This window comes from Gobio gobio, assembly GCF_949357685.1.
Source record: "Gobio gobio genome assembly, chromosome: 20".
NCBI classification, from domain to species: domain Eukaryota; kingdom Metazoa; phylum Chordata; class Actinopteri; order Cypriniformes; family Gobionidae; genus Gobio; species Gobio gobio.
In genome coordinates this window covers 2,733,535-2,755,136 of record NC_137113.1, presented here as the reverse complement: position 1 = coordinate 2,755,136, position 21,602 = coordinate 2,733,535, and the positions used below count along the sequence as shown (strand labels likewise).

General features: G+C 38.3%; 1 protein-coding gene across 1 annotated transcript in view; it reads right to left on the bottom strand.

Annotated features, from left to right (window-relative positions):
• Positions 1-767: 767 nt before the first annotated feature.
• Positions 768-21,602, bottom strand: part of adamts14 (ADAM metallopeptidase with thrombospondin type 1 motif, 14) — a 124,890-nt gene continuing 104,055 nt past the window's right edge. Inside the window, exons 15-22 of the mRNA XM_079801342.1 lie at positions 17,089-17,169; positions 14,897-15,060; positions 14,659-14,824; positions 12,685-12,817; positions 12,406-12,613; positions 9,084-9,213; positions 8,372-8,467; positions 768-4,289 (exon numbers count right to left, since the gene is read on the bottom strand). Coding sequence (XP_079657468.1) covers positions 3,820-4,289; positions 8,372-8,467; positions 9,084-9,213; positions 12,406-12,613; positions 12,685-12,817; positions 14,659-14,824; positions 14,897-15,060; positions 17,089-17,169 — 1,448 coding nt within the window. The 3' untranslated portion in view covers positions 768-3,819. The remainder of the gene's footprint in view (positions 4,290-8,371; positions 8,468-9,083; positions 9,214-12,405; positions 12,614-12,684; positions 12,818-14,658; positions 14,825-14,896; positions 15,061-17,088; positions 17,170-21,602) is intronic.

Below are 21,602 nucleotides of genomic sequence, written 5' to 3'. Positions count from 1 at the left end.
GACTAACCCGTCACAAACTAACCCTGCCACTAACTAACCTGTCACAAACTAAACCCTGACACTGACTAACCCGTCACAAACTAACCCCTGACACTGACTAACCCATCACAAACTAAACCCTGACACTGAGTAACCCGTCACAAACTAACCCCTGACACTTACTAACCCATCACAAACTAACCCGTCACAAACTAACCCCTGACACTGAATAACCTGTCACAAACTAACCCCTGACACTTACTAACCCGTCACTAACTAACCCCTGACACTTACTAACCCGTCACAAACTAATCCCTGGCACTTACTAACCCGTCACAAACTAACCCCTGACACGTACTAACCCATCACAAACTAACCCCTGGCACTTACTAATCCGTCACAAACTTACCCCTGACACTTACTAACCCGTCTCTAACTAACCCCTGACACTTACTAACCCGTCACAAACTAACCCCTGACACTCCCACACCAGACATGCAGCAAAGCAGCCGGAGCAACTATTCACTATTTACAGATAAGGCGAGACACGCATGGGCGAGTGACGCATGTGCCCAATTTCCCACTAAAACCATCCTGACCGCTCTAAAAAACAAACACTTATAATAGTCTTACCATAGTGAATCAGGGTAGAACAAAAACAGGTTTTGTAAGAAGGATTGATGATGTATTGACTCTAAAGTTACATATGGTACCTTTAATGCTTAAACAAGTGACAAAATGAGGAACTGTATAACAGTAGACACAATAAAAACTCCTGTTTTCTTCTCAATGTGTATATTTTCATGTATTTCATCATCCTACAACTTAAAAATTTAATAAATATTAACACTTAAAGCTCTCATTCACGTATATACAAGTACTATACAATACAGAAATAAGGAGAAACCACATGAGAGAGACGTCATCATGAGCTCTGGACGCCCTCGCATCCGTCCTGGAACCTGCAACTATGTACAATATATACAAAACCACCTGAAAACATCACAACTGTTTCAAAGCAAGCTCAAAATAAGAACACACAAACGGCAGGTCATGCATTAGAGGTGGTTGGTGTTGTTTCACAGGTGAGTTTGTTGACATCAGACGGCTGAAGTACAGGAGCACCAGAGACGTCTAGAACGACTTTGCTTTGTAACACTTCAGTAGTTCAGCTTTATAAAAAATGATGAAATATTAAAGGATAAATTAAATGCACAGAATCGAATACAAGCCAGAGTTATTTTAGTATTATGTATAGACTGATCAGGCATAACATTGACATATCCTAATGCTATGCCACCCCATACGCAAACTGAGATGCTCTGTGTATTCTGACCCCTTTCTATCAGAACCAGCATTAACTTCTTGAGCAGTTTGAGCTCCAGTAGCTCGTCTGTTTGATTACACGGGCCAGCCTTCACTCCACACGTGCATCAATGAGCCGCCCATGACCCTGTGGCCGGTTCTCCACTGGTCCTTCATGACCCTGTGGCCGGTTCTCCACTGGTCCTCCATGACCCTGTGGCCGGTTCTCCACTGGTCCTCCATGACCCTGTGGCCGGTTCTCCTCTGGTTCTTCATGACCCTGTGGCCGGTTCTCCACTGGTCCTCCATGACCCTGTGGCCGGTTCTCCACTGGTTCTTCATGACCCTGTGGCCGGTTCTCCTCTGGTTCTTCATGACCCTGTGGCCGGTTCTCCACTGGTCCTCCATGACCCTGTGGCCGGTTCTCCTCTGGTTCTTCATGACCCTGTGGCCGGTTCTCCACTGGTCCTCCATGACCCTGTGGCCGGTTCTCCACTGGTTCTTCATGACCCTGTGGCCGGTTCTCCACTGGTCCTTCACTTTTGATAGAGACTGACCACTGCAGACCGGGAACACCCCACAAGAGCTGCAGTTTTGGAGATGCTCTGACCCAACACAATCTGGCCCTTGTCAAACTCGCTCAAATCCTTACGCTTGCCTATTTTTCCTGCTTCTAACACATCAACTCTGAGGATGAAATGTTCACTTGCTGCCTAATATATCCCACCCACTAACAGGAGATGAAGAGATCATCAGTGTTAGTCACTTCACCGGTCATAATGTTATGCCCGATTGGTGTGTACTATTATAGTATATGCTTTTTTTTAGTCATGTGAGCTTTTGCCATTTTTATTCCTTTTTTATATTTATATATAGCTCTTTAGTTTTAGTAATTTTAGCATTTCAACTTAAACTTAAATATATTGCCCAAAACTACGTCAGAGTTACAAAGCAAACGTCTAGATTCAAAGTAACACTGCTATGAACTACATGACGTACTACAGCCACAAACACACTAAAGACCGGACATGAAGACGCGAGCGGCGGATTCTAGTAGTTCTGAGGACACAACCCAGACAGCAACATAGTGTCTGCCCACATGTGGATTCCACGTGTACCAGATGTGGGCCGGATCTGGGCCGATACTACACTCACCTAAAGGATTATTAGGAACACCTGTTCAATTCCTCATTAATGCAATTATCTAATCAACCAATCACATGGCAGTTGCTTCAATGTATTTAGGGGCGTGGTCCTGGTCAAGACAATCTCCTGAACTCCACACTGAATGTCAGAATGGGAAAGAAAGGGGATTTAAAAAATTTTGAGCGTGGCATGGTTGTTGGTGCCAGACGGGCCGGTCTGAGTATTTGACAATCTGCTCAGTTACTGGGATTTTCACGCACAACCATTTCTAGGGTTTACAAAAAATGGTGTGAAAAGGGAAAAACATCCAGTCTGCGGCAGTCCTGTGGGCGAAAATGCCTTGTTGATGCTAGAGGTCAGAGGAGAATGGGCCGACTGATTCAAGCTGATAGAAGAGCAACTTTGACTGAAATAACCACTCGTTACAACCGAGGTTTGCAGCAAAGCATTTGTGAAGCCACAACACACACAACCTTGAGGCGGATGGGCTACAACAGCAGAAGACCCCACCGGGTACCACTCATCTCCACTACAAATAGGAAAAAGAGGCGACAATTTGCACAAGCTCACCAAAATTGGACAGTTGAAGACTGGAAAAATGTTGCCTGGTCTGATGAGTCTGGATTTCTGTTGAGACATTCAGATGGTAGAGTCAGAATTTGGCGTAAACAGAATGAGAACATGGATCCATCATGCCTTGTTACCACTGTGCAGGCTGGTGGTGGTGGTGTAATGGTGTGGGGGATGTTTTCTTGGCACACTTTAGGCCCCTTAGTGCCAATTGGGCATGGTTTAAATGCCACGGCCTACCTGAGCATTGTTTCTGACCATGTCCATCCCTTTATGAGCACCATGTCCCCATCCTCTGATGCCATCCACCATGTCACAAAGCTCCAATCATTTCAAATTGGTTTCTTGAACATGACAATGAGTTCACTGAACTAAAATGGCCCCACAGTCTCCAGATCTCAACCCAATAGAGCATCTTTGGGATGTGGTGGAACGGGAGCTTCGTGCCCTGGATGTGCATCCCACAAATCTCCATCAACTGCAAGATGCTCTCCTATCAATATGGGCCAACATTTCTAAAGAATGCTTTCAGCACCTTGTGGAATCAATGCCACGTAGAATTAAGGCAGTTCTGAAGGCGAAAGGGGGTCAAACACAGTATTAGTAGGTGTTCCTAATAATCCTATAGGTGAGTGTATGTTGCTGTCTGGGAAAACAACACGGATTCATCTGGAAGTCATTGACGGTTTAAATAACAGCACCTTTCATCGTTTCCTTCCATTTCCACAAATAAAGCAGAGGATTGTGGGAAGTGCAGTGGACTTGTGGTTGATGTCGGTTCATTCTGAGGTAACCAATAACTGACTGATTCAGTGATGATCATGTGACTGGCGAGTTCCTTTTCCTCCGGGTCGAGTCCAAAGTGGCGTTCTGGTTCTGGAGTCCGTCGGCTTCCCTGCTGGGTCGCTGGACGGGCGGGCGTGTGGCGGGAACGCTCGGCCCTGGAGGTAGAGGTGAGGGGACGGACTCCGTTCGGATCTGGAGCGGGCCGGAAGTTGTTCGGCTGGAGTTGGTGGGCCGCAGCCTCGGGCCGCTGGCTTTAGTGGTGTGGACGAGCGCGGCCGCTGTAGACGGTGATACAGACGGATCGGGACTCGTTTGAAGAAGAGGCGGGAAGGTGAAATCCGGAAGCCAAGAGAACGGAGGATGCAGATCTGGAGAAACGGTACTGAAACCCAACTTCCTGTTACAGGACTCGCAGCACAGCTTCTGGTAACCCGGGATTGAACAGTACCGCGCCAGAACCTCCATCTGACAGAAGATCGACTTATCACCCACACACGGCTCATCTGGAGGGAGACAAGATGGAAAGAACGTAAACAGTTGAGAAAGTAAACGAATCTGTGTCAGTGTATAGACTTGGTCTGCATTACTGGGAACGCCAACAAAACGTCATCTCCTCCATATGCCGTGGGGGAAGACGAGCCATTAGAATGAACACACGTAGACGCTTTATCTTTACTCTTTGTGATGATTACGATTTTTGCTTGATGCATTTTCCCTGTGGTGTTTCTGCACCTCTAGTGAGTTAAAAAACTCTGATCTGAAGTTTAATAACAGACGGAGACGTTCGTCCATTACAATCAAACATCTGCTCTACATGATTCTGGTATTACTGTAAAGATTAAAAAACAGATTTCATTACTGCAATGGCAAAAGTTTGTTGAACAAAACGGCAATAAAGTCATGCTTGTCACGGGACTCAATTTCTCAGTTTTTCCAGATGAGCGATCACAGCCACATAATGCGTGAGGTTATTAATGTACAACACACTCAGAAGTCTTCTTTATTTCATGATGGGATGGACTGGGCTCCAGGCACGTGCAGAGGGGGGGGCTTTGGGTGCGCGAGCCCCTGCCCTTTTTCCAAATGAATCAAAAGTGCCCCTCTCAGACAAATATCAATGATAATATCGTGGTCAATAAAACTAAATAAATGTGATTATTATAACATGACAATGTATACAATAGTAACGGACGGCTCAAAAGTCGGACAATTTCTGTTGAGGCGTTGACGTAACGCGTTGCTATGGGTTGCGTGCGTTTTGATTGACAGCTGATTTTCCACTGTTCGGAAACGGCTCTCGAGCCAAATATGGTCCTTTCAGAGAGTGTGTGGCCTGGTCTGACGAAAAAAAAGTAAACCAATATTTTTTTTTTCATCCATAATCAGAGCTAATGTATTGATTTAATTACACATCTATATATTATATATTTTAAAGTATTACACAATTCACCAATGCCCGTTTGTTAGTGTATAATACACCAACCAATCGTGATCTGGCAAAGCAAGTTCAAATTCCATTGGGCGATGTGATGTGAAGCGGTAATTTTCTGTTCTTTTTCATAAATCGGTTGAAAATGACATGGACAGACGGAACGTGGAACGATTTCCTGCAGTTTTTCTCATTTTATTAATTGCATCACTGACAAAATGGATTTTAACTGACAACAAACAAATCACTGTACAAGACCATGCAGCAACAAAAGTCGCATTAATGGTAAGTAGTGTTAAATTCACTTGTATTTATGTATATTGATACACCGTTTACCATTTCATGAAACTAAACCCAAGTGCCACCGGCACCTAATGTTACAGGCCTATTATGTGAAGTGTAGGCTGGCGAAATGGTTACGTGAAAGGACTTTATTATATTAACGTTAACATTTTTTAATATTATGCAGCATTATGAAAGAAGTCTCTTATGTTCTTCAAGCCTGCATTTATTTGATAAAAAACAGCAATATTGTGAAATATATTAAAATAATGGTTTTCTATTTTAAAATAATTTAAAATATAATTTATTCCTGTGATCACAGCTGGATTTTCAGCATGTCACATCATTCAGAAATCATTCTAATATGAGGATTTAATGTCAATGATGGAAACTGTGATACTCTTTTCAAGATTGTTGGATTAATACAAAGTTAAAAAGAACATAATGTAATAATATTTCACAATATTAGGCTACTGTTTTTTCTGTATTTTTTATTAAATAAATGCAGGCTTGATGAGCATAAGGATATATATATATATATATATATATATATATATATATATATATATATATATATATATATATATATGCCCCTTTTTTACATTTGAGCCCCTGCCCCTGAAGAACTCTCTGCACGGCCCTGCTGGGCTCATGCTTGTGCTTCAAGCTGATAGTCACATTACAGTACGACACTTATTCCCACAAATATTACACCACAAAATAGCGGCTACTTCATAAATCACAGTCTTTTGATGAAGACGGCTGCTATAAAAAAGTAAAGAAGTAGAATTAGAAGTAATTCTAATAATATTGTGGCACTGACATGTCAATTTCACAGCACAAGACATGTTTTATAATCATTTTAAAACGTTAAATGTATGTAATATATACTTTTAATCCATTAAATTGAGGAACACTTAAAATCTTCATGGAAAGACTGGGTGAGTTATGAGGTTGGCATGTCTATATGGGGGTCGGCGGAGCTGCATGTGTTCTGATGAGTAAATGAAACTGGCCATTGATTCCATTGGGTCGTTTATCAGTCACAGAAACTGTATGGACAATCTTACCCAATACGGCTCAGTTTTTCAATAGATCTTGCTCTGTCGAGCGGCAAAAGTGATTCTACACCGGCTAGACTGTTTCCCCCACGCCGACTCCGCCCCCACGCCACGCCTCCAACTATGACACAACGGCGACCACGCCCCCAGCTATGACACAACGCAGACTCCGCCCCCACGCCACGCCCCCAGCTATGACACAACGCCGACCAAGTGTATTAGATCAATGCATTCGCTCTTAAAGTGACAGGCGCCTAATATTCCTGCTGCTGTCTGTGTTTTTAATGTTCATCATACAGTGAAGAATATGCAGTGTTATTTAATATCTGCTTACTTTATTAAAGTTCTGTATGTGTCAGACCTGGCTGAGAGATTTGTGAATTTCCACTGGTTTCTAAAATTTTGATGTCATTATTGCCTGTTTTTTTGCAAAAAGAGTTTCATGGCCGGTAAAAAATATCTATTTCTGGTCAATTTTTGAAGTCGCCGACCTTTGGCAGGTGTGGCCGAAAGTGACTTTTAGGCCCTGAATATGAATAATAAAAATACAATACAAAACATGTAATAAATTATATATTTGTGCATTTAAATGTACATGCATGTGACAAATCTGTTTTAGTTTTGCATTTATTTATGTTTTAATTTCTAAGTAATAATATACATAACTGATTTAAGTATTGATTGAAGTACAATGCAAGAAAAATGGTATGTGAACACACTACCGTTCAAAAAAGAAAAATAAATTATATATTTTTATTCAGCAAGGATGCATTAAATTAATCAAAATATTGACGGTAAAGACATTTAAAATTTTACAAAAAAATTATATTAAAAATGTGAAATAAATGCAGTTCTTTTGAACTCACTCGCTGCGTCCCAATTCGCCTACTTATACTATGACCTAAGAAGAAAAAGTGAAGAAAAAGTACATACTTTTGTGTAGCAGAGGAGTATGCAAGCTTTGGGACGTACTACTTCGTCATCTTTAACGGACTCTGTTGCTTAGTTACGTGCATCCCATCACCGATTAAACTGTCCTGTCAATCATCGTCACAGTTCAAATCCTCCACATTCAGTCGCACGTTGATCTGCCATTCGTGGGTCTTTAATGTAGAGACTCCCCTTGTGTGTTTGCAGTTTAAATAAAAGTTAATGGCCAAACGTATCATTACAAAAGTTCTCAATGCTGATGTAGGTGAAATATAATGTGGATAACATTGAATAAATATATTTTCGTCAGGTTGAATACTGATAATTGATCACTCAAACCCCTTAATCTAAACCTCTCAACTTAACCGTCGGACTCGCACATCCGCCATATTTGTAGTTTTTTAACACTTTTTTTATCCGCGTTTGTAGTTCCAATCGAATCCTCGTCCAACTTGCAATGGGTTGTGGGTAATATCAGCCGTTAGAGTGTGCGTCGATCTGACCGGAAATAGTAGACCATCCGGGTCTCTTTTGAACATATTACGATTTGGGACATATTAATTCTATTTTTGAATACTATTTAAGACGGATAGTATGCGAATTGGGACGCAGCGTCTATTCATCATAGAATCCTGTAAAATAAAATGTAACTGATTTGTGAAGGATCATGTGACACTGAAGACTGGAGTAATGATGATAAATTCAGCTTTGATCACAGGAATAAATTACGCTTTACTATATAATCACATAGAGAACAGATGATCTACACTGGAGTAATATTTCACTGTATTTTTGATCAAATAAACGACTGAACAGGCCGATAAACACAGAAGTGGATCACTGATCAATGATCCGTCAGCGTTTGTATTGACAAGTCACTTACTAGAGAGTTTATCCAGTGTGTTTTCCGGCAGTTTCTCCTCCTCAGTGGTGAAATTCTCCAGTAGATCTTTAGTTGGACGGGGTAAAGACGGCTCTCCTGGAAAAACACACAAAAGAGCACATTTTCTGTCAGACAGGAAGTCACTGTACAGTTTGGTCAGTGTCTGAAACAAAAAGTTACTGGAGAGACGTGAGGCTGAGTTTTCTTGTGTGAATTGGCACATCATTATATAACATTTTGCTAGCATGCTTCTAGCATGAACTAATGCATTGCTAGCATAGATAGATAGTCTTGGCTCACTTGAACACTGTGTCAATGTAAATATATGGGAATATATGTCGTTGTAGCTCTAGGAATTACAGTCAGAAATTTTAGTCTCAGAAGAATAATAACTTTAAGTTTAAATAGCATTTCAAAACTGTATTATAATCTTTTTTTACAGTGTATTGTTTCTGCGATGAAATATGTCCTCTGGTTTTGAAGGTCATTCATTGTTACTGCTCAAAGGTGAGTTCAGCTGCTGTTCCTGTCCAGTCAATGAAAGATAAATGAATATCAGAGGCTGTCAAGCTCTTTTATGAAATCAGAGTCTTTCTCAGACAGAGAATCGAAGCCGAACGCTGCTTCAGAAGATTCAGTCTCTCATTAAAGTCTCATGAGCGTCTCATATGCCCTCACATCAGCACAATAACATCCTTCACACAGGCCTCACCTGTGCAGGGAGGAAGCTTGCAGTCGGAGACAGACTCGGGTTTGTCTGCATCACACGGGCCGACGGTGCTGTCAGACGGTCTGCAGATGACCTGCCGCTGCCGGATCCCTTCACCACAGCTCACCGAACACTGGAGGAGACACAATCATGTCACACATCACAGTCACAATCACGTCACAGTCACAATCACAATCACAATCACAATCACAGTCACAGTCACAGTCACAGTCACAATTACAGTCACAATCACAATCACAATCACAATCACGTCACAGTCACATCACAATCACATTACAATCACATTACAATCACAGTCACAATCACGTCACAATCACATTACAATCACAGTCACAATTACAGTCACAATCACAATCACAATCACAATCACGTCACAGTCACATCACAATCACGTCACAATCATGTCACACAATCACAGTCACAATCACAATCACGTCACAGTCACAATCACAGTCACAATCACAGTCACAGTCACAATCACAATCACAATCATGTCACACGTCACAGTCACATCACAGTCATAATCACAATCACAATCACAATCATGTCACACGTCACAGTCACATCACAGTCACAATCACAGTCACAGTCACAATCACAGTCACAATCACATTACAATCACATTACAATCACATTACAATCACAGTCACAATCACGTCACAATCACATTACAATCACAGTCACAATCACAATCACATCACAATCACATTCACATTCACATTCACAGTCACAATCACAATCACAGTCACAGTCACAATCACATTACAATCACATTACAATCACATTACAATCACATTACAATCACAGTCACAATCACGTCACAATCACATTACAATCACAGTCACAATCACAATCACATCACAATCACATTCACATTCACATTCACATTCACAGTCACGTCACAATCACAGTCACGTCACAATCACAGTCACAATCACGTCACAATCACATTACAATCACAGTCACGTCACAATCACAATCACGTCACAATCACAGTCACAATCACGTCACAATCACATTACAAACACAGTCAAAATCACATCCCAATCACAGTCACAATCACATTACAATCACAGTCACAATCACAGTCACAATCACAATCACAATCACAGTCACAGTCACAGTCACAGTCACAATCACGTCACAATCACAGTCACAATCACGTCACAATCACAATAACGTCACAATCACAATCACAATCACATCACAATCACATCACAATCACATCACAATCACATCACAATCATATCACGTTAGTCACAATCACGTCACAATCACGTCACAATCACGTTACAGTCACAATCACGTCACAATCACGTTACAGTCACGTCACAGTCACATCACAATCACGCTACAGTCACAATCACGTCACAATCACGTCACAATCACGTCACAGTCACAATCACAGTCACAGTCACAATCACGTCACAGTCCTAATCACGTCACAGTCACTTTACACGTCGCAGTCATAATCACGTTACAATGTCACAGTCACATCACAATCACGTCACAGTCACATCACAATCACGTCACAATCACGTCACAATCACGTCACAGTCACAATCACAATCACAATCACAGTCACAGTCACAATCACGTCACAGTCATAATCACGTCACAGTCACTTTACACGTCGCAGTCACGTCACTATCAAGTCACAGCCACGGCACAATCACTTTACACGTCGCAATCACTTCACAGTCACGTCACAGGTCACATCACAATCACATCACAATCACGGCACAATCACGGCACAATCACGTTACAGTCAGAATCACGTTACAGTCACTTCACGCGTCACAATCACGTCACAGTCACATCAAAATCACGTTACACTCACAATCATGTCACAATCACGTCACAATCACATCACAATCACGTCACAATCACAATCACAGTCACGTCACAATCACAATCACTTCAAACGTTACAGTCACTTCACACGTCACAATCACGTCACAGTCACATCACAATCACGTCACAATCACAGTCACAGTCACAGTCACAGTCACATCACAATCACGTTACAGTCACAATCACTTCACAATCACGTCACAGTCACAATCACGTCACAGTCACAATCACGTCACAGTCACAATCACGTTACAGTCACTTCACACGTCACAATCACGTCACAGTCACAGTCACATCACAATCACGTTACAGACACAATCACTTCACAATCACGTCACAGTCACAATCACGTTACATTCACAATCACGTCACAATCACGTTACAGTCACAATCACGTTACAGTCACTTCACACGTCACAATCACGTCACAGTCACATCACAATCACGTCAGTCACATCACAATCACGTTACAGTCACAATCACTTCACAATCACATCACAGTCACAATCACGTCACAGTCACAATCACGTCACAGTCACAATCACAGTCACAATCACTTCACAGTCACATCACAATCAAGTCACAATCACGTCAGTCACAATCACGTCACAGTCACAATCACTTCACAATCACGTCACATCACAATCACATGGCACAATCACGCTACAGTCACAATCACGTCACAATCATGTCACACGTCACAATCACGTTACATTCACAATCATGTCACAATCATGTCACAATCATGTCACAATCACGTTACAGTCACAATCACATCACAATCACATCACAATCACGGCACAATCACATCACAATCACGTTACAGTCACAATCACGTTACAGTCACAATCACGTCACAATCACGTCACAGTCACATCACAATCACGTCACAATCACGTCACAGTCACAATCACGTCACAGTCACAATCACGTCACAGTCACAATCACGTCACAATCACGTCACAATCACGTTACAGTCACAGTCACATCACAATCACGTCACAGTCACAATCATGTCACAGTCACATCACAATCAAGTCACAATCACGTCAGAGTCACAATCACGTCACAGTCACATCACAATCACATCACACGGCACAATCACGCTACAGTCACAATCACGTCACAGTCACAATCATGTCACAGTCACAGTCACAATCAAGTCACAATCACGTCACAATCACAATCACGTCACAGTCACATCACATCACAATCACGCTACAGTCACAATCACGTCACACGACACAATCACATCACAATCACGCTACAGTCACAATCCCGTCACAATCAATACGGGACATTTGGCAACCCTATGTGTTTGTTCCCGGAAGAAACCTCAAGACTACAATGGAGGCGTTTCAGGGAGTTCAGAAACACACACTGATATAGAAAAGAACTAACAGCAACATCACACACTAAAGAGAGATGAACGTGGAAAATAATCCCTCACCTGTGACCAGGCTCCGGTCCTCCACTGGGACGGGCAGGCGCTCGTGTTACAGGCTCTCCGTGTCTCGGGACGCTCCTCGCTGCAGTATTTGGTGTGTACGGGTCTGTTGGTGCCGTTCAGGAGGGGCTGCATGCACTGGACCACACGAGACTGATGTCCCAGCTTCCCACAGGACTTACTGCACGGACCCCACTCCTCCAGCACCCACCTACACACACACACACCTCAGTTACATCTCATTCAAGTCTCTATGATTCTGCATGCTGGTGTGGGACTCACGTTGGCTGGCTGCAGTTGTTGGTGTTGCAGCGTTTACGGATGGGTTTGGGCTTTTTACTGATCTCGCAGAAATTCCTGTGGACCAAACGCCCATCGCTTTTCCTCCGACAGCCGTATTTCGTGTACTGAATACCTGAGGAACACATGTGCATTAGCCTTTTTAATAATGTTTTTTTTATGATGGATAGATGCCCTTTTATGATGCATAGATGCACTTTTATGTTGGATAGATGCACTTTTATGATGAATGGATGCACTTTTATGATGGATGGATGCACTTTTATGATGGATGGATGCACTTTTATGATGGATGGATGCACTTGTATGATGGATAGATGCACTTTTATGATGCATAGATGCACTTTTATGATGGATGGATGCACTTTTATGTTGGATAGATGCACTTTTATGATGGACAGATGCACTTTTATGATGGATGGATGCTCTTTTATGATTGGATGGATGCACTTTTATGATGGACAGATGCACTTTTATGATGGACAGATGCACTTTTATGATGGATGGATGCAGTTTTATGATGGATGGATGCACTTTTATGATGGATGGATGGACTGTTATGATGGATAGATGCACTTTTATGATGGATGGATGCACTTTTATGATGGATAGATGCTCTTTTATGATGGGTGGATGCACTTTTATGATGGATGGATGCACTTTTATGATGCATAGATGCACTTTTATGATGGATGGATGCACTTTTATGTTGGATAGATGCACTTTTATGATGGACAGATGCACTTTTATGATGGATGGATGCTCTTTTATGATGGATGGATGCACTTTTATGATGGATGGATGCACTTTTATGATGGATGGATGCTCTTTTATGATGGATGGATGCACTTTTATGATGGATGGATGCACTTTTATGATGGATAGATGCACTTTTATGATGGATGGATGCTCTTTTATGATGGATGGATGCACTTTTATGATGGATGGATGCACTTTTATGATGGATAGATGCACTTTTATGATGGATAGATGCACTTTTATGATGGATAGATGCACTTTTATGTTGGATAGATGCACTTTTATGATGGACAGATGCACTTTTATGATGGATGGATGCTCTTTTATGATGGATAGATGCACTTTTATGATGGATGGATGCACTTTTATGATGGATGGATGCACTTTTATGTTGGATAGATGCACTTTTATGATGGATGGATGCACTTTTATGATGGATGGATGCTCTTTTATGATGGATGGATGCTCTTTTATGATGGATGGATGCACTTTTATGATGGATGGATGCTCTTTTATGATGGATGGATGCACTTTTATGATGGATAGATGCACTTTTATGATGGATGGATGCACTTTTATGTTGGATAGATGCACTTTTATGATGGATGGATGCACTTTTATGATGGATAGATGCACTTTTATGATGGATGGATGCACTTTTATGTTGGATAGATGCACTTTTATGATGGACAGATGCACTTTTATGATGGATGGATGCTCTTTTATGATGGGTGGATGCACTTTTATGATGGATGGATGCACTTTTATGATGCATAGATGCACTTTTATGATGGATGGATGCACTTTTATGTTGGATAGATGCACTTTTATGATGGACAGATGCACTTTTATGATGGATGGATGCTCTTTTATGATGGATGGATGCACTTTTATGATGGACGGATGCACTTTTATGATGGATGGATGCTCTTTTATGATGGATGGATGCACTTTTATGATGGACGGATGCACTTTTATGATGGATGGATGCACTTTTATGATGGATAGATGCACTTTTATGGACTTCAAATTTTAAGCCATAATAAAGCTTAGAAGAGCCAGGAAATGTTTTAATATAACTCTGACTGTGTTCGTCTGAAAGAAGAAGGTCATACACACCTAGGATGGGCTAATTTTAATTTCTGGGTGAACTATCCCTTTAAGCTTTGAGGTGTTAGTGTAATATCTCTCACACACCTCCGCCGCAGGGTTTGGAGCAGGGCGACCAGCTCTTCAGGGCCCACTCATACGTGTCCAGCTCGGCCAGCAGGACGTTGTTGTTGGTGATGACCGGCAGAAGATCTTCATGAATGATGTACTTGTAGCTCAGACTGATCTTGGTGTCCTCGGCCTGCGGGACGATCTGCTCAGAGAGACAAACTCAGCTCAGAACCGGCGCATCGGCCCAATGGACCCGCAGAAGAGCCGCTCTTACCAGCACCACGATGGCTTCCGGCAGCGGCCCCGCGGTCTTCAGACATTCCCTGCCGCTGGCGAGCGAGTATTCCCACTCCAGGCCGATCTCAATGAAGGTCTTGGACGTGGCTTCTTCTCCCTTGGCGTTCAGGATGAAACTGCCAGTCACCTGATTTTTAACGGCTGAGGAAGACAAGAAGAGAAAGAGCATCTTTAGAGGAATATTATGGCTTCAATACAACTGAAGCTCAAACCATTTGAGAAGAGAAGACAGACTGAAGACAGCAGCGATTATACTATGATAAACTGAAGTATGCTACATTATAACATATTTATTAGGGCTGTCAAAAGATTAATCGCATCCAAAATAAAAGTTTGTGTTTACATAATATATGTGTGTGTACTCTGTTAATTATTATTTATATATAAATACAAACACATTCATGTATATATTTAAGAAATATTTGCATGTATATACATTTATATAATCTATAATATATATAAATATAAATGTTTTATATATAAAAATAATATTTTTTTCTTAAATATATACACTTATATTTTCTTAAATATATACTTGTGTGTGTATTTATATATAAATAATAATTAACAGAGTACACACACATATATTATGTAAACACAAACTTTTATTTTGGATGTGATTAATCGTGATTAATCTTTTGACAGCCCTAATATTTATCTTCGTTTATTTCATTTTTGTGTAAATTATCTTATAATATTACTTATAATATCTTATTATACTACTACAGTTTTTATTAATATTTTAAATTGGCTTTTTATTTTATAATTTAATTTTTCATTTTTGTCACTTAATTTAATTAACGTTTTAGTAATTTTATGTTTTTCATTTTTATTAGGGGTTTTAAATATTTTTTTAATTTAATTTTAGTAATTTTATAACTTCAGATAAAATTTATTTCACTTCAGTTTACTTTTACTTTTCTTTTAGTTTAAGTTTTTCTTATAATATCTATAATTATTTTATTTCAGTTTTATTTTAATTCATCCCTCATTTTTATTTTTAAATATTTTAATTTAATTTGTAGATTTTATAATTTCAGTATTCATTTTTTAAACTTAGTTTAATTTAAGTTTTAGTAACTTTATGTTTGTCATTTTTATTTTATTTCAGTTTTAGACATTTTATTACTTGAGATTATTTTTTTTACCTTAGTTTACTTTTACTTTACATTTAAAAACTAAGTTTAAGTTTTACTTATAGTATGTATCATTTATTTTATTTCAGTTTTATTTTTATTTATTTTTATTAGTTTTTTTTATTAAATTAAATTGTATTACATGTTTAAACTTATTTTACTTCAATTTACCTTCATTTCTATTTTCTTATAATATTTCTAATTTATTTTATATAATTTTTATTTTTATTCATATTATTAGTGTTTTAAAATATTTTATTTTAATTTGATTTCATTTCAATTTTAGTACTTTAGTTTAAACTTATTTTACTTGTACTTTTCATTTAGTTTTTATAATTTTTATACTTTATTTTATTTCAGTTTTATTTTCATAAAAATATTTTTATATGTGTTTTTAAATATTTTTATGTAATATTATTTCAGTTTTAGTCATTTTCTTACTTTATGTTAAACTTGTTGATGTATGTTACAAGCATATTTATTTAATTTCAGTTTTATTAGTGTTTTTAAATATTAAATATTATTTAATTTTATGTCAGTTTTAAAATTCAGGTTAAACTTATTTAACTTAAGTTTTTCTTATAATATTTCTAATTTATTATATTTCAGTTTTATGTTAATTCAATGTTTTTATTCGTTTTATGAACTGATTTTATTATTTATATATAGTTGCGGAAACCATTAAAAAAGTTTTTCATGTCAAATGTATTTTATTTCACTTAAATGAATAAAAATGTTTTAGTTTTGGTTAAGAACCACACTAAACACATCCTCAAGTGTGCATCTTTGATTGTAATAAAATAAAACTCTTTCATATTTTCTCTGAGAGTGAAGAAGATTCTCAACATGAGCTCTGGGACGTAAAACACAGGAAAGAAAAGAAGAAAACAAAACCATCAGAAACGCTGTTTAAGCCGAGCTGTCCGGGAGTTTAAAATAGCACAAAGCATGATGGGAAGGCAGTAATTGTTCTCCTGACGGCCCTGGAGAAAAGCATCGATTCCTAATGAAAGATCCGCAGGGACAAACTCACCAATTACATGAGGCGACGTCTCGTTCTCCTCGATCACAATGTGCCGCGCGCCAGCAGGAATATCAAACATCTTCAGCAGACCTAACACACACACACACACACACACACACACACACACACACACACACACACACACACACACACACACACACACACACACACACACACACACACACACACACACACACACACACACACACACACACACACACACACACACACACACACACACACACACACACACACACACACACACACACACACACACACACACACACACACACATGTGCCAACCTCATCAACACAAGCCTAGTTCAGCTCTAAAGAAGTTATTTCATAACAATTTAACACACAGATTCTCATGCAAACCAATCGCATTCTCATTACTCAGATGATTCAGACTTGCTTTCGTGAGATTCATCCAGATATGGAAATATTGGTAACACTTTACAAGTTACTAAGTGTCTTAGTTTATGAATACATTATTCAAATCAAAAGTTGTACCTCTTAATATTATTTAATATCCGTGAGCTAACATGAACTAACAATGAAGAGTATTAACATTAAAAAAGATGAATAACTACTGTAAGGCCCTCTGATTTCTGTGATGCGGAGAACGAGGACCAAATCACAGAATTCAGTCATAAAAGGGAATTCTCCGTGGAATGTCACGGAATTTGTTAAATCTCGGATGAATGAAGGAAAAGTAGGTCAGCTTAAATCAATCGCCATAGGACTCTGGGAATATTAAACCGCAAAAACACTCCTTAAGTCTGGTTTAACTTAAAGAAACTGTGACAGAAATTGTGAAATTATTATAAAAAAATTATTTTCAATGAATAATCACACAAGAAAAAACATTTCATTGTAAAAAAAACAAAACAATATATATATATATCTCGTTTTTTTTATTATTATTAAATTAATCAGACAAGCTTTTGTTCATTAAAATTTAATAATGGAATCCAGAAAAATGTAAATGGAGAACAGAATAATTTTTTTTATGTATTTCACAAGGCCCTAAAATGTAATTTTGCAAATTTTTTGATAAGTTAATGTTAAATTGTATAAGTTTCATGAATTCAAATAATAATAATAATAATAATAATAATAATAATAATAATATAAAATAATAATGATTGGCGTTTGGATTAATAACATTTAATTAAACCATTAAAATGGAATCCGGAAAAAATAAAATTGGAAAAAAAGGAATCCCAAAAAATGTAAACGTTAAAAACTGAAATGTAAAATAAATAAATAAATAAACATAAACTCTATGTAATTTTTGCTCAATTTTGAATGAACTGCTGTTAAATTGTAGGTTTCATAATTACAAATAATTAAATAATACTAATAATATCAAATAATAATAATGACTTGCTTTTGTGTTACAGTTTTTTTTATTCGCTTTGGTACTATTTTCACAACCAAGGTGTACATTTTCAAAACTCATAGTGCTAATATCACAACAGATCATCAAAAGTGGACTTTTTTCAAACATTTCAGCATATTTTCAAATGTGTTAATACAATACACAAAACCACAAAGTATCCTTTTCACTACACAAAATAAGTGTTTCCTCTTTATAAATGTTTCATTCACAGTAACTGCCTTTCATAAAGCTCTTACTATCAAACTTTTGATTTGCATCTGTTCTCGTTCACTTTAAAACATTTGTCTATTATTTAATCCAACTGATCTTAATGGTTAATCAATGAATCATTTGGTACACCTATAGATTTCTATAGATATTGATTATATAGACATATAGAACTTTTTACATTACAAGCGATTTATCTTAGATTATAACTACTTTGTCAAAGTGTGTGTGTGTGTGTGTGTGTGGGGCCTGGTAAACTCTACATTATGGGGACAAAATGTCCCCATAAAAATGGCAATATCCTAAATCCTTGTCCTTGTGGGGAAATTTTTTTTGTCCCCATGGCCATGAGGAAACTTATAGATACAGAATGTTTTTTTTGTTGAAAATTTAAAAATGCAGAAAGTTTTGTGTGATGGGTAGGTTTAGGGGTTAGGGTTAGTGTTAGTGTAAGGGGAGAGAATATACAGTTTGTATAGCTTGTAACCATTATGCCTACGTATACCCAGACAGATTATAAGAGTATAAGGGAGAGGAAATAGTCAATGACGGTGTAACATCAGACTGATCAGAAATCAGAAGAAGGGCGACAGATGGCATCAAATATAACATTTTACATTACAGTATGTATGCCATGTGATACTGTAAACAGATTACCATGGTAGAGTCTGCCACATTACTGTAACTCACCCTTATAAAGCTCAACTTTAGATTCGAGTAATATGGTACAGTGAGAACATTTACTGTATTGGCAGCAAACTCTGTTATAGCACAGAGCATCATGGCTGTGTAATAACTTCATCACACCTTTTGATAACACTGAATAATACTATTACAAACATTATGGATTCAATGACATAAGTTAGGTAATGTAAGTGTATTTTCTAATGAGGCAAATGTAGCCTCTGTTACAGTAGATAATTCAGCAACGAGGGAGATTTGAAACATGTATCTTATATTGTTTTCTGTTGGATGAACTGATTGTTAAAAGTGCTAAACTGAAAGAAGATCACACTGTTGTGTTTCGGTGATTAAACCAAATGTTCTCATTATATATTATAATAATCTTGTGTTTGAAACAATGATTACATGGACTGAAAATATGTGCAACTGAATGAAAGCATGAGATCAGGTTTTGAAAGAATGACTAGCTGTGTTACAAGTGTGATCAGTTTGGATTTTTGCACTAAGAGTTTTGAAAATGTACACCTTACTTGTGAAAATAGTACTAAAGCGAATAAAAAAAACTGTAATAATTTAACCATTAAAATGAGTCCAGAAAAATGTAAAAAAAAAAAAAAATGAATTTGGGGGAAAAAAATGTACCCTTCATAGGACCCTAAACATGTAATTTTTGCTAAATTTGTGATAAATTGCTGTTAAATTATAGAAGTTTCATAATTCCAAATAATTAAATAATAATAATAATATCAAATAATAATAATGACTTGCTTTTGTATTAATAATATTAATTTAATCATTACAGTTTTTCTCAATTGTTTACACACAAATTCTGGTCCTTGAGACACAATGAGCACAACATGTAACTCATTCACCCCTGAACCAATTCTGCTAAACCACAAGCACAGTTCCTGCTTTACACTCAAAATGCAGTTCTGAAACACACTTTTTTCAAAACACTACACACAATTCTCTGCTTTTGGCACAATTTTCATGCAGAAAATCTCTTGTTTTCACAAGGAACACACAGCCATTCAAACACACACACTGACTCTTCACATGAGCAAACACCCGTCACAGTTTTACAATGAGCAATCAGAGCTTTAGCATCAAAGGTGAGAAACCGAAGAGAGGATGCAGCATAGTTTCATCTTTTTTTTTTTTTTTTTACTGTAACTGTACAGTAAATTCTTCTGTTGTTGCAGACCACTGTATGTGCAACTTTGTGTTGGTTGGGGTGTACACTGTGTACATTGTTTTTGTGGGAAAAATACAATATATTTGTTACAGTGTATTTGTGTGTTCTGAGTATAAAAACAATATTCTCAAATATTTTACAACACACTTATGTGTATGTAGTGTCTGTAAGTGTAACACTGAACCAAAAAAGGCCGAAGTCATTCTGATGAAAGGAGAAGAAGTGTTTTACATCGAGCACATCAGTGTTCAGCTGGTTCTTATAAATGTGTATTCATATGATGGTTTGTGTGTGTCATTTGAAAACAAAATCCCATTTTGAGAAGAAATAACATTGTTTTGAATGTAAAGTTTCATTATGCAGGAGAATTGAGGGGTTTTGCCCATTGTGTGTGTTTTTTTGGATTTGTGTGTAGAGTTCTGGGAATATGAGGCATGCTTTCAGAAAATGTGTGTAAACAATTGAGAAAAATTGTAAAATGAAGTCCAGAAAAATTTAAACAGAAAAAAAAACGTAATTTGGGAAGGAATAAAAAGCATTTCTCAGGGCCCTAATACTGTAACAAATGAGAGGCTCATGATGAGTTTATGTGAGTTCATGCATTGACTGTGAAGTGTTTCCATAATATGATGATAACTGAGAGAGAGCAGAGGCTGAAGATCTGAGGCATGTGTGTTTATTACTGTAGAGAAGAATTCAGCAGGCTTTGGTGGCACAGCCTCGTCTGAGTGTGTGTGTGTGTGTGTGTGTGTGTGTGTGTGTGTGTGTGTGTGTGTGTGTGTGTGTGTGTGTTCATCTGTGTGTGTGTGTGTGTGTGTGTGTGTGTGAGAGTGTGTGTGTGTGTGTGTTCATCTGTGTGTGTGTGTGTGTGTGTGTGTGTGTGTGTGTGTTCATCTGTGTGTGTGTGTGTGTGTGTGTTCATCTGTGTGTGTGTGTGTGTGTGTGTGTGTGTGTGTGTGTGAGAGTGTGTGTGTGTTCATCTGTGTGAGTGTGTGTTCATCTGTGTGAGTGTGTGTTCGCCTGTGTGAGTGT